Genomic DNA, 14361 nt, shown 5'->3' on the forward strand with positions numbered 1-14361 from the left:
GAGCCCTGCGGTCTCTGTCAGGACAGGCTGCAGCTGGGGTGGGTGCCGAACGCACAGACACCCGGGGCATTCGTGGGGCTCCACCCAGTGAGGTCAGGGCCTCGGGGCCAGCTGGGCGCATGCACTTCAAACAGTTTCAGCCCAAAGCCATCAGCCAAGGCGTCCCCGGTCCTGCCCAAACCAAGCCGGGCAATTAGCGTTCCTCCCGCTTCCCTCTCGGCCTCATCCGGAAGCCCAGCCTTGGCGTTGGAGCCCCAGCCTTGACGTCAGTGGGTTGCTTTCCATTTTATAGGAGGGTAAGTCCACTCATCTCCCTTCACAGTGTGGAGTTTGAAGTGCCAAGTCCTGGCTGCCTCGGTGCAGCAGAGCAGCGGCCGGGGGCCCCCCCGGGGACTGGGAGGCTGGGAGACAGAGGCCTGGGTTCTTTGGTCTCCACCTGACTCACCATGACCTTGAGCTAGTCACCGTCACTCTCTGGGCCTCAATGGCCTCATCTGCACACAGAGGTTGCAGGATGAGATTGTCTGTAAGGACCTTCCCTCTGAACCCTCCTTCCTTCTGGAATCCCACGCAAGCCACCCCGACATTTGAGGTGCGCTTTCTGCCCTTACCCTTCCAGGGGGACCGGGTCCAGGCTCCCAAGGGAAAAGAGGCCTGGGGTGCCCACTAGGGAGGCACCCCAATACCAGGAGGCCGCCGCCAGGGGTCAGCTTCTCGAAGGAGTTGACCGGCCACGGGATGGGCTCCCTGTGGCCGCTGGACCGCCAGAGACCATGAAGGCTCTCAACGCCCCCTAGTGGGCAGCCCTGGTTCACCTCCGCGCTGGCCCAGGGAAGCCATCCAGGCTGACCCCCAGGCTCCCACCAGTGACCTCTCATAGCGAGAACCCCGAACGCCCTCATATCTGGACCCAGGGCAAAGCAGAAGTCAGAAGGCCTGCTTTCTGCCCCCAACCATGCCAGCTGCCCAACCCGCCTTCTGGAAGCCCTCGTCAAGCTATCCCAGACTCAACTGTGTGGGCAAATCATTGTCCCTCTCTGGGCCTCAGTTTCCCCAGCTGTTGAACAAGAGACAGATGAGAGGATGTCAGGTGTGTCTGAGGGGCCCTCAGAACAGGGATGATTCCAGGCGATGCTGGCGGGATGCTGGGAGTCTGGGGGGCGGGGGGCAGCTCACCGATATTTTGGTGAAGACGGACAGCAGCAGAGACAGGATAGACAGGTACATGCAAATCCGCTGGCCTCCGTAGCGCTTCTGAATGTATTCAGGCATGGTGACGATCTGGGGAGGCACAGGGGGGCAGGAACTAAGCACTCCCCCGAGATCACACCCAGCTGTCAGGGCCCAGAGCTTCTCAAGGGCAAGGCCAGACCCACATACTCATTACCATCCCACAACCGGGGACGGTGACTAGGGACAGAGGCACAAGTCTGAAGGCTGTGGTGACAAATCCGGATGAGCTACTGACGCGACTCGATGGGGAAGGACTGGGAGAGATCCAGGGAATGGAAACCACTGGATCCAGTGGCTGCCCAGTGGGGCTGAAGGAGTGGGCAGAGTCAGGGACAGTGTCGCCCAGGTGTGTGCTTGGGTGGAGGGAGCATCACCCCCCAGATGCGGCGAGCAGGGGCCGTGGAAACCAGCAGACACGGCTCCCAGGCTGAGGGCCTCGGGAACGTGCCTTCATGAGTTGACAGGAATGTTAGTTGGCCTAAGAAGAAACGCAGCCCTGGGAGCAGTGGGCTGGCTCTACTATGTGAAGCCAGGGTTCCTGTTCATCAGCATCACCAAGCCAGGGGAGCACGGCCCTGATGCAGGTGAGGCCACCCTGAGTCCCCGGGAGTAGACTCACCTCCGAGGAGATGTAGATGGGTACGAACACCCACGCCAGGGCCAGCAGCACATACGTGGCCTGAGCGGGACAGGGACAGAGTGAGGACGGCGGTCCCCAGCTCCCACAGACCCTGCATCCGGGCCCAGCGGACTGGAGACCTGACCCGCCAGAGAACCTGAAGAGGGGAAGAATTTGCCTCTTCCTCCCTCTGTGGCCAAGGCTAAGCTCCCTATCCAGCACTCTGGCATTCTGAAGGCCATCCATCCCCGGGAACAACCCCCGTCTAGACACTGGCTGCCCTGAGTGGCCAAGGGCAGACCCCACTGGAGCCCTATCAAGGTCTCTGCGCCCTCCCGCAGCTGCGTCCACCCCTGCCTGCTTACATTCCACTCGAAGCCCGCCACGGCCAGGCCCCCGGCCGCACCCGAGCCCGCCAGTCCAATAAAGAGGCCCGAGCCCTCGCTGCTGGCAAAGAGGGAGGCTCCAATCTGGAGGACAGAGGGGAAAAAGAATCAGCAGAGGCAGCCGCCCCCACCAGACGTCAAAGCCAATTCCCGGCACCCCATCCCGACGCTCCCAGCTTGGGGGCCCCTTGCCAGCCTCAACCTGCCCCATCGCTGGGCCCCCCCACCCACCCCGGGCGGTGACCTTGGGTGAGGAAGACACACAAAGTGACTGCAGGGATGAGCCCCTAGGCAGCACCTGCATCCGGGATCAGATGCGGGGCAGGGGGAGAGAACACTCACCGGCCACCAGGTCATGTCCCGGCCCGCCAGGAAGTAGCCTCTCACCGTGTTCCTGCTGGCCCCGCATGAAGACTGCAAGAACAGAGGCAGAAAGGAGCTCAGCAGGTGTTCGAACCAAACTCGTGCCTGCACGTTCACAGCAGCCAAAAGGTGGAAACGACCCAGACGCTCAACGACTGATTAACACAACGTGGTCTATCCGTACGACGGAATATTACCCAACCGTCGGAAGGCATGAAGTTCTGACACCTGCTACAGCACGATGGCCCTCGAGAACGTTCTGCTAAGTAAAAGGAGTTGGACGCAAAAGGCCACATATTGTATGATTCCGTCTATATGAAATGTCCAGGACAGGTGGATCCACGGAGGCAGGAAGTAGATTAGTGGTTTCCAGGGGCCGAGGAGAGAGGGCAAGGGGCAATGATCGTTAATAGGTATGGGGTTTCCTTTCGGGGTGATGAACAAGTTTCGGAAGCAGATACAGGTAATGGTTGTAAAACAGAATGAATGTACTAGATACCTCTGGGTTATACAGTTTAAAATGGTTTCAATGGTGAGTTTCATGTGATGTGAAATTACATCAATAAAACAGAAAGGACAGAGGGAGCCAGAATCTTATCCACAGCCTTCCACCCCAGCTCCTGGGCCCCGTGGTCCCGTTCCTTCCCTTCACTCACTTCCAGCCTGCTCTGGACCATGGCCCAAGCCCCTGGTGGCTCCCCGCTGGCCCCCCACTGGGGGAGGGATGGACACACCAGGGAGCTGGGGGCCATGAGCACGGCTGACTGTCGCCGTTGACTAAGACGCCCTGTGCTGGGCCAAGACGGGATCCTCCACACTTCTTATCCCAGACCCACCAAACTGCCTCAGGGCAGTTACTGTAGCCTTACGGGTCAAAGTCTAAGTTTTGATCATTCCACAGTGCGTAACTAAACTGAGATTTTTTTTTAAGATTTTTATTTTTAAGTAATCTCTACACCCAATGTGGGGTTCGAACTTACAAACCCAAGATCAAGCGTTGCATGCTCTACTGAATGAGACAGCCAGGTGCCCTGAAGCTGAGATTTTTGCCTCTTGATGAGGACTTTGAGCTAAGGATTTTGAGAGCCTTTTGGCCTTGATTTCTAACTTCTAGTATTCTAATCTCTGATACATTTCGAAGAATTATCACTCAAGTATTCTTGCATACCTTTTGTGTTGGTGGGAGTATAGAGTGTTGTGCTCCATAATATAATTAAAAATCTGAAATCAGAATGCCTGGGAGCAAATCCTGGCCGCTCTGCTTCCTGTGTATGACCTTGGGCAAATTACTTCACCTCTGTGCCTCAGTTTCCTCATCTGTCATGCGGGCCTTCCCTTGCAGGGCTTCTGTGAGGTTTAACGAGGTAATACATGTGACACTCTAACAACAGTGCCTGGTACCTAGTAAGTAAGCCCAATAAAGGTCAGTGATTATATGGGTTTTTCAAGCCCTCAGTGCTATCTGGACAGGAGAAAGTGAATAGACGTGAACTTGAGGACAGAAGAAATTTGAAAAGAGGGACCCTGGAGGTATACTTAGGTATATATTTTGCATTCCTTTCTCCCAACATATATATCCTAACATAAGACTGGATCACAAAGTATCGATCAATATACAGGCCTCTTTCTACCTGACTTTAATTGCCGCCCCCCTCCTCCCACAGATTCAAGATGATTCATCTGAATTGTCTGCATCGGACATTCAAAGCTTTGGATACGGCTCCTGCTTGCCTCTCTCCCACCCCATCTTCCATCACTTTCTGTGAGCTGTGACCCAGCCATATTGAATACAGTAGTATCTGCAGACTCTCACGGTCTTGGCCAGGATGGCCACATCCAGCTTTGTGGGCTGTGCACTGTGCAACTTCCACAGCAGCTCTGTTCTTAGCCCGGGATTTTTCCAATCATGTCCTTTCATCTTTCAGGGATGTGGTAGGCGTGGCCAATTCCTTCCTTCTTGCCCCTTCCCTTCCTAAAGGGGTCTCATTTCTCCTAGCAATTGGCCTGAGTGGCCCCGGCCCAGTCTCCAATTCCAGGAGTCCTGAGTCATCTAAGCCATGGAGACTATCACATTCCTTAGCTGCCGCACCTGGTTCAGGACAGTTGTGGACTTAAGCTGGGATTGCTCCTGGCCTCCTGGGAGGCGGAGGAAGAAGCCGGGACTCTGAGGGTGCTGGCAGCCATGTTCACCTAGTTAATATTCACCGAGTGCCCCTCTGTGGCAGAGTTGGTCCCAAGTGCTTTACCTTTATGAGGTGTTTAGTCTTTTTTTTGTATATAATTTTATTTTTAAAAAATTCTTTGGGGCGCCTGGGTGGCTCAGTCGGTTAAGCGTCCGACTTCAGCTCAGGTCACGATCTCACAGTCCGTGAGTTCGAGCCCCGCGTCGGGCTCTGGGCTGATGGCTCAGAGCCTGGAGCCTGCTTCCGATTCTGTGTCTCCCTCTCTCTCTGCCTCTCCCCCGTTCATGCTCTGTCTCTCTCTGTCTCAAAAATAAATAAACGTTAAAAAAAATTTTTTTTAATTAAAACAAAATTTTTTAAGTTTTTAATTTAATTTATTTTTTAACATTTATTCATTTTTTTAATTTTAAAAAAAAATTTTTTTTTCAACGTTTATTTATTTATTTGGGACAGAGAGAGACAGAGCATGAACGGGGGAGGGGCAGAGAGAGAGGGAGACACAGAATCGGAAACAGGCTCCAGGCTCTGAGCCATCAGCCCAGAGCCCGACGCGGGGCTCGAACTCACGGACCGCGAGATCGTGACCTGGCTGAAGTCGGACGCTTAACCGACTGCGCCACCCAGGCGCCCCTAACATTTATTCATTTTTGAGAGACAGAGAGACAGATCGTGAGCAGGGGAGGGGCAGAGAGAGAGACACACACAGAAGCCAAAGCAGGCTCCAGGCTCCGAGCTGTCAGCACAGAGCCCTATGTGGGGCTCAAATCCACGAACTGTGAGATCAGGACCTGAGCCAAAGTCAGACGCTTAACTGACTGAGCCACCCAAGTGCCCCTAAAAAAATTTTTTAATGTTTATTTTTGAGAGAGAGAGAGAGAGAGAGAGAGAGAACGGGGAAGTGGCAGAGAGAGGGGGAGACACAGATGCAGAATCCGAAGCAGGCTCCAGGCTCTGAGCTGTCAGCACAGAGCCTGACACGGGGCTCGAACCCACGAACCATAAGATCATGACCTGAGCCAAAAATCAAGAGACAAACGCTTAACCGATTGAGCCACCCAGGTGCCCCGAGGTGTTGAGTCTTTGCAGCAGCCCCATGAAGTACGTACTGTGACCATCTTCGTATTACCAATGAGAAAGTCAAGGCTTTCACAGATGAAAGTGGCTAGTAAGTGATGGAGTCAGGATTTGAACCCAGGCTAACCAGACAGGCTGGGCATCTCACCTCTGTGAGGGAAACTGGACTCAGGACAATGTCACACATGCATGGGAGGCTGAGAAAATCAAAGTGAAGTGCAGCGACAGCCTTGATGATACTCTGGAAACCCCTGGATCCTACCGTACCTGAAGCCTTCACTATTGCTGGACTTTTCAGAATGGACGTCATTATATTTCCTTCATTGTTCAAGCTCATCTGATACAGGTTTTCGGTCCCTTACTCACAGATACCCTAAGAGATGCAAAAGCTCAGCCCAAGGTCGCTTGTAACGCCTCCTTAAAGGCCCTCCCCTGGGCTCTCCTAACCCCACTGTCAGCACCTTTGCAGGTGCACCTGCCCAGCCCAGCCCAGCCCAGCTTGTTCCATCTGCTTTTGGGTGATGAACGCCTACATCTGACCCCTGTGGGATCCGGCTCCAGGGTGTACTCCTTGAGTGGCTCTGTTCTTTTCTGCCTGTGCTCACAGCCCTGTGGCCTTGGAGGGGCAGGTTGGAACTCCCACAGCCCTGCTGCACACAGCACCAGCCTGCAGGGGAAGGATGAGCTGGGAGGGGGCGAGTCCTGGGCGGCAAGGCTGATGGGCCATGTCACCGGGTGGCAAAGGGCCTGGCCTCAGATACCGAAAACATTTTCTTACGTGTGCACTTCCAAATAAATCCTCCCACCCACACTGACTGGGGAGGCCTTCTCTCCCTCCTCTTCCCTCTCTCTCCCCTCCTCTTCCCTCTTTAGGTCTTGCTGACCTCTGGCCCTCTGGCTTAAATCAGCGGCCAGGAAAGACAAGATAGGGATACTCATTCTCCCCCAGGAGATAAAGACCATGTGTCAGCACTCAGGGCTGCTGGCCCGGGCACTCCTGGGGACAAGGAGGACGAGCCTGACTTCTGCAAACCCACAGCTGGTTTCTGTGTTCACGTCCTCACCAGAAAGGCCTCCAAGGTCAGCATTATGAGCACACAGGAGGGACCGACCCCTCCCCTATGTACCGGGACCTGGGGTTCGCTGGGGAAGTCCCAGACCCCAGAGCACTGGGGTTCATCTGTAAATGGGGCTGGCCTTTGCCCCGGGGCTGTGGGGACCAGGTGCCGAGCACAGCGCCTGCCTAGCAGGACCCTCACTGCCACTGGAGTCTGTGATGACCTGAATCACTTCTCTTTCCTATAGAAAGTGAGAGAAACTCGCTTAGGAACTAGGCTAGGCTGGTGGACAGGGAGCTTCTTTTTTTTTTAAGGTTTTATTTTTATTTCTGAGAGACAGTGCAAGCAGGGGAGGATGAGAGTGGGGGGCAGGGGGAGACAGAGGATCCAAAGGAGGCTCTGTGATGACAGCAGCGAGCCGGATACAGGGCTTGAACTCAGCAAGTGGGAGATCACGACCTGAGCTGAAGTGGGACGCTCAAATCACGGAGCCGCCCGGGCGCCCCGGACACAGAGCTTTTAAAAGTAAATATCCCCAGGCTCCGTGTGCCTCTCCCCTCCTCTGAACAGACCATGAGCCCATCTGACATGGGGGAGACACAGGTCAAGAAGGCGATGAGCCGTGCCGGGCCCCCAGCTTGTCCGCACAGACGCTCAGTGAACTTCCCTCGAAGCCTGCCTGTTACAGAGAGGCCCTCCTCCTCCTCGCTTTGTAGACTGAGAAACCACTGCCCAAAGAGAAGGGGGCTTGGTCAAGGTCCCAGATGAATCTACCCCAGGGCTGGGAAGAGGGCCCCGGGGGACACCCGGCCTCCAGGGGACACGATACAGATGCCTCAGGGACCTGCCAGCCCAGTTCCCACCCCCCGGTCCCCCCCCCGGCTGGCCGCCCACCGCAGGCCTCTCACCCATATGCCCACAGCCAGGTTCAGGGCGAAATACACGGTGATGACGATGAGGTCGGTCACGCTCAGCTGCGGGCTGGGAGCACGGGGGTCGCCGGTGGAGTTGTCCGCCTCCATCCCGAGGCAGGCGCCAGCCCTGAGCAAAAGGAGCTAACTGAGGGCCGAACCGGGTCAGAAAGGGCTTCCCGGCAGGCAATAAATTGATCATTAAACCGAGCACGATGGTGGCATCTCCAGCCCACAATGTGGCCGCGTGCTTGAGAGCGGCTTCAAAGTGCGGCTCGGTGTCCTCCACCGCCCCCCCCCACACACAGTGGGGAGCAAGTCCCGACCGTGAGAATGGGGGAGAGCTCGAAGGGGGCTGGAGGAGGGGAGCCCCCCTGCACTCAGAGGGGGTTTGGGAAAAATAAAGGGGAGGCCTGGCTGGCTCAGTCAGTAGAGCGTGCGACTCTTAATCTCAGGGTTGTGAGTTCAATCCCCACACTAGGCGTGAAGTCTTGTGACTTGACCTGTATTTAATTTGTATAGAAAGCATGGCAAGTGGGGGACAGATGCCTCACCTCTGGGGACATCAGGCAACCATGCCCTGTGGCCATCAGGCCACGAGTAGCCTGAGAGGGTCTTGAAAGGGCGACCCCCTGTGTCACGTGGTCCACTTCTAGCCACGACAGACAGTCCCAGCCCCAGAACGTCCCAGTACTGAACAATAAAGTCCTGTTGCCAAATTCTGTGCTTGCTTTATCTAGACTTAGTTGAAACAATCCCAAGCCCCTCATTTGACCATCTGTTCGGGTCCCCGTGGTCCCCTCGGGACATCCACGGAAGGTCACAATATCTAGCAAGTGCCTGCCAGGAGCTGAGGACAATGCTTAGCTTAGGTGATACCATATCGCAGTCAAGGAATGGAGGCCAGGAGGCTGAGCCATCTGTCATTATCTAGCCCCGTAAGGGACCGAGCTGGGATTCAGCTCCAGATCTGACCCCAGAGGCTCCCCATTGGTGGCAGTGAGGGCTGTGACTCCATCTAGGGTCCTAGATGCTTGCTCACTAATTAAGTCATCATGCACAGCCTGGTGGATGTCTCCGACATGGCCCGTGGCTTTGCAAAACATTTGAAGTTTAACCAGGACGCGCAGCTCTTCCAGAAGTGTTAATGAGTGAGCAGCAGCCCCCGGGAACACACTGACCCGCAAAACCCAGCTCTGCCTGTTACTCGGTAACTGGGGGTAGACTGTTTAAAGATTACATGCAAAACTAGACAGAGGAGAACAATTAAGTCACTGTTTATAGTAAATTCGGGCGGGCTTAGACTGCCCCCTCCCCAACTACCCTCACCTTCAGCCAACTAGCCTCTCGGATGGTGTTGACTTTCCAAGCCATTGCTGAGAAGCATATCATGAATCAAAAGATCACTTTATACGAGTCAGAAGGACCCAGCTGGGTACTGTCCAGATTTTGTAAGCCAGCCGCCTAAAGATAAAGTGGTTGAAAAATAGTATTTGGTCCCCTCTCCTCAGCCTGGGTCTCAGAAGGAAACAAACCACCGAGGGATAAAACCCCCTGCCCTCTGATGAAAGTTCTGGGGTTGGGGCGCCTGGGTGGCGCAGTCGGTTAAGCGTCCGACTTCAGCCAGGTCACGATCTCGCGGTCCGGGAGTTCGAGCCCCGCGTCCGGCTCTGGGCTGATGGCTCAGAGCCTGGAGCCTGTTTCCGATTCTGTGTCTCCCTCTCTCTCTGCCCCTCCCCCGTTCATGCTCTGTCTCTCTCTGTCCCAATAATAAAATAAAAAACGTTGAAAGTTCTGGGGAAAAGAGGTCATGAGGAGCACATGGGTGGGACGGGGAGAGGGTGGCAGTGAAGGAGGTGAGAAATTCCACACGTAAGCCCAATCACATTCCATATTCCCACCCCATCCTACCCAACACGACCACATGCAGATCAAACTCTTCTGGCCCAGCTCACCCAGGACAGAATACGGGGCCAGCCTAGCCAAGGAGCCGTCCGTATCACACCCTGTAAGCCGCATCTATCCCAAGAGGAAGCCCTGAGCTCATGTTTTCCACTACGACCAACTCCATATCTCTGGACACCAACTGGATGTCCTACAATTTGACTCAACTGTCACTACCTACCTGAGTTACTGCAGACCCCACGGGTTGAGCCCTCAGTCTGCCAGAACTGTGCCCCACCTCAGATGCCAGGCGCAAATCTTAGGCCTCCCATACTTCTGGCTGACCATCTATAAATGTTGGAAGGTCCCATGACCCCTTTCAAAGATGTCATAATTTGCTAGATGGCTCACAGAACTCAGGGAAACATTTACAATTGCCAGTTGATGATAAAGCTTATTATAAAGGATACAGATGAACAGCCAGATGAAGAGGTACATAGAAGTGAGGTCCAGGGGCACCTGGGTGGCTCAGTCGGTTAAGGGTCCGACTTCAGCTCAGGTCATGATCTCGCGGTCAGTGAGTTCGAGCCCTGTGTCGGGCTCTGTGCTGACAGCTCAGAGCCTGGAACCTGTTTCGGATTCTGTGTTTCCCTCTCTCTCTGACCCTCCCCCGTTCATGCTCTGTCTCAAAAATAAATAAACGTTACAAAAAAAAAAAAAAAAAGTGAGGTCCAGAACAGACCAAGTCCATGGGTGTGTTCACCAACCTGTAACTTCCTGAACCCTATTTGTTCTGTAGGGGGTTTTATGTAGGTTTCTTCACCTAGCACGATGGATTCCATCACTGGCCATGGATGATTAACTCAAGGCTAAAAGTTCCAACCCTCGCATCATGCCTTGGTCTCGTCATCAGTTCCCATCTTGAAGCTCTCCAATGGCCACTGAATTGTACACCTTAAAATGTTGAAAATGTTGTGGGGCACCTGGGTGTCTCCGTCAGTTAACTGTCCAACTCTTTTGGCTCAGGTCATGATCTCGCGGTTCAGGAGTTCGAGCCCCACATCAGGCTCCGTGCTGACAGCTCAGAGCCTGGAGCCTGCTTCCGATTCTGTGACTCCCTCTCTCTCTGACCCTCCCCTGCTCGTGCTCTGTTTCTGTCTCTCAAAACATGAATAAATATTTTTAAAAATTTTTTAATGTTGAAAATGTTGAATTTTATGTTATGGACATGGTACCTTGATAATAAAAAATAGACTTATGGGATTTAGAAGGCTTCAGAGGTCTTGGTATTATGTACAGATGTACTAAACCAAGGTAAAATCCTGTAACCATTAAGAAGTTTCTCTTCAGGGATGCCTGGATGGCTCAGTCAGTTAAGCTGCTGAGTCTTGACCTCGGCTCAGGTCATGATCTTGTGGTTCGTGAGTTTGAGCCATGCATTGGGTTCTATGCTGACAGTGTGGAGCCTCCTTGGAATTCTCTGTCTCCCTCTCTCTCTGCTCCTCCCCTGCTCGTGCTCTCCCCCCCCCCAAAAAAAAACCTTAAAAAAAAAAGTTTCTCTTCAAATATGGGTTGCCTGGGTGGCTCGGTTGGCTGAGTGGCCAACTTCAGCTCCGATCATGATCTCGCACTTCCTGAGTTCAAGCCCAGCCTCGGGCTCGCTGCTGTCATCACAGAGCCCACTTCAGATCCTCTGTCCTCCTCTCTCTCTGGCCCTCCCCTGCTTGCACTTTCTCTCTCTCAAAAATAAAGAAGTTTCACCTCAAATAGGAACACAATTATACTTGGGACCTTAATGCCTGACTCCCAACAATGGATAGATCATCCAGAGAATCAATACGGAAACAGCAGATTTGAGCAACGTTATAGACCAGATGGACCTACCATACACAGAACATTATACTCAACAACAATAGAATACAGATTCTTCTCGAGTGCACACGGAACATTTTCTAGGGTAGACCATATGCTAGGCCAGACATATGTTAGACAAAACAAATCTTAGCAATTTCAAGAAAACTGAATTCATACCAAGTATCTTCTCTGACCACAAGGGCATGAAACTAGAAATCAATAAGGAGAATGCTGAAAAATTCATGAATACGTAGAAATTAAACAACACTCTCCTGAACAACAGTGGATCAAAGAAGACATTAAAGGGGAAATAACAAACAAGTACCTTGAAACAAATGAACATGGAAACACATCATACCAAAACTTATGGGATGCAGTGAAAAGCCGTTCTAAGAAGGAACGTTATAGCCACAAACACTTGCATTAAGAAGTAAGAATGAGGGGCGCCTGGGTGACTCAGTCGGTTAAGCGTTCAACTCTTCGTTTCGGCTCAGGACAAGATCTCACAGTTTGTGCAATCAAGCCCCGCGTCAGGCCCCATGCTGACAGCATGGACCTTGCTTAGGATTCTCTCTCTCCCTCTCTCTGCCACTTCCCCACTCTCTCTCTCCCTGTCTCTTAAAATAAATAAACTTAAAAAAAAAATGATGAGCACCCAGTGATGTGTGAAAGTGTTGAGTCACTGTATTGTACACCAGAAACTATAAAACATGGTATGTTAACTACTGGAACTCAAATAAAAACTTAAAAAAAAAATAAGTAAGAAAGATCTCAAATAAGCAACCGAACACCATGCCTCAAGGAACTAGAAAAAGAAGAACAAACTGAGACCAGTTGGCAGGAGGAATGAAATAATAAAGGTTGGAGGAGAAATCAGTGAGATAGAAAATGGAAAACCAGTGGAAAAGATTAATTAAACTGAGAGTTGGATGTGAAAAGATAAACAAAATTGACGAATCTTTAACTAGACTAACCAAGGAAAATAATAGAGAAGACCCAAATCAACAGAATTATAAATGAAAATGAGACAGTACAACTGATACCACAGAAATACAATGGATCCTAAGAGGCTATTATGAAAAGTTACACACCGAAAAACTGGGTGACCTAGAAGAACATGAAAAAAAAAATTCATAGAAACATACAAACTACCAAGACTGAATCAGGAAGACAGAAAGTCTGAATAGACTGATTACTAGTAAGGAGATTGAATCAGTAATCAAAAAGCTCCAAATAAAGAAAAACCCAGGACCAGAAGGCTTTACGGCTGAATTTTATCAAACAGTTAAAGGATTAACACCGGTCCTTCTCAAACCCTTCCAAAAAAGGAGGAGGAAACATGCCCAAATTCATTTTATTAGGCCAACATTACCCTGATTCCAAAGCCAGAAAAAGACACTACCAGAAAAGAAAACTACAGACCGGTATTCTTGATGAATATAGACGCAAAAATTCTCAATAAAATACTAGCAAACAGAACTTAAGAGCACATTAAAAGAATCATTTACATGATCGAGTGGAATTTATACGTGGAGTGCAAAGAAAGTTCAACATAATGCAAATCAGCCAATGCAATATATCACATTAATAGAACGAAAGGAAAAATCCTATGATCATCTCAATAGATGCAGAGAAAGCATGTGACAAAATTCAATGTCCATTCATGGTAAAAACTCTTAACAAATTAGAGATAGAAGGAACTTCCTCAACATAATAAAGACCGTGTATTGATAAGTTCACAGCTAACATCATATTCAAGGATGAAAGTTTGAAAGCTTTTCCTCTAAGACAAGGGTGCCCACTCTTGCCAATCCTATTCAACATAGTACTAGAAGTCCTTGCCAGATCAGTCAGGCAAGAAAAAAAATAAAAGTCATCAGCATTGGAAAGGGAGAAGTAAAATTGTATTTGCAGATGACATGATTTTATATACAGAAAATCCTGAAGACCATCAAAAAACTGTTATATCTAATCAACAAATTCAGTAAAGGTGCAGGACACAAAATTAACATACAAAAATCAGTAGTACTTCTATATGTTAACAATGAATTATCTGAAAAAGAAATTTTAAAAACGATCCATGCACAATAGCATCAAAAACAATCAAATACTTAGGAATAAATTCAGCCAAGGAAGTGAAAGAGCCCTAGTGTGAAAATTAAGACACTGATAAAAGAAATTGAAGATACAAATAAATAGAAAGGTATCCCATATTTATGGATTGGAAGAATTAATATTATTATTTTTTAAATTTTAAATGTTTATTCTTTTTTTTAATGTTTATTTATTTTTCAGACAGAGAGAGACAGAGCATGAACGGGGGAGGGTCAGAGAGAGGGAGACACAGAATCTGAAGCAGGCTCCAGGCTCCGAGCTGTCAGCACAGAGCCTGACGCGGGGCTCGAACTCACGAACTGTGAGATCATGACCTGAGCTGAAGTCGGACGCTCAACCGACTGAGCCACCCAGGCACCCCAATTTTATTCTTGAGAGAGAGAGAGAGTGCACGTAAGCAGGGGCGGGGGGGGGGGCGCGGGGCCAGACAGAGAGGGAGACAGAGGATCTAAAGCGGGCTCATCGCATCGCTGACAGTAGAGAGCCCTATGTGGAGCTCAGGCCCATGAATCCTGAGATCATGACTTGAGCCAAAGTCAAGGGTCAGAGGCTTAAATGACTGAGCCACCTAGGTGCCCCAGAAGAATCAATATACCACCAAACCCATCTCTAGGTACCATGGCATCCCTATCAAAATTCCAATGGTATTTTTTCTTTTACAGAAGTAGAAATAACAATCCT

The 14361-nt window shown here is 50.9% G+C and overlaps 1 protein-coding gene across 1 annotated transcript in view; it reads right to left on the reverse strand.

Annotated features, from left to right (window-relative positions):
* SLC5A10 (solute carrier family 5 member 10) overlaps positions 1 to 7938 on the reverse strand; it is a 58165-nt gene extending 50227 nt beyond the window's left edge. The window contains exons 1-5 of the mRNA XM_047832237.1: positions 7825 to 7938; positions 2581 to 2652; positions 2218 to 2322; positions 1853 to 1912; positions 1177 to 1281 (exon numbers count right to left, since the gene is read on the reverse strand). Coding sequence (XP_047688193.1) covers positions 1177 to 1281; positions 1853 to 1912; positions 2218 to 2322; positions 2581 to 2652; positions 7825 to 7938 — 456 coding nt within the window. The remainder of the gene's footprint in view (positions 1 to 1176; positions 1282 to 1852; positions 1913 to 2217; positions 2323 to 2580; positions 2653 to 7824) is intronic.
* Between the last annotated feature and the right edge of the window lie 6423 nt (positions 7939 to 14361).

Source organism: Prionailurus viverrinus, chromosome E1 (assembly GCF_022837055.1).
Source record: "Prionailurus viverrinus isolate Anna chromosome E1, UM_Priviv_1.0, whole genome shotgun sequence".
In the NCBI taxonomy this organism is placed as follows: Eukaryota; Metazoa; Chordata; class Mammalia; order Carnivora; family Felidae; genus Prionailurus; species Prionailurus viverrinus.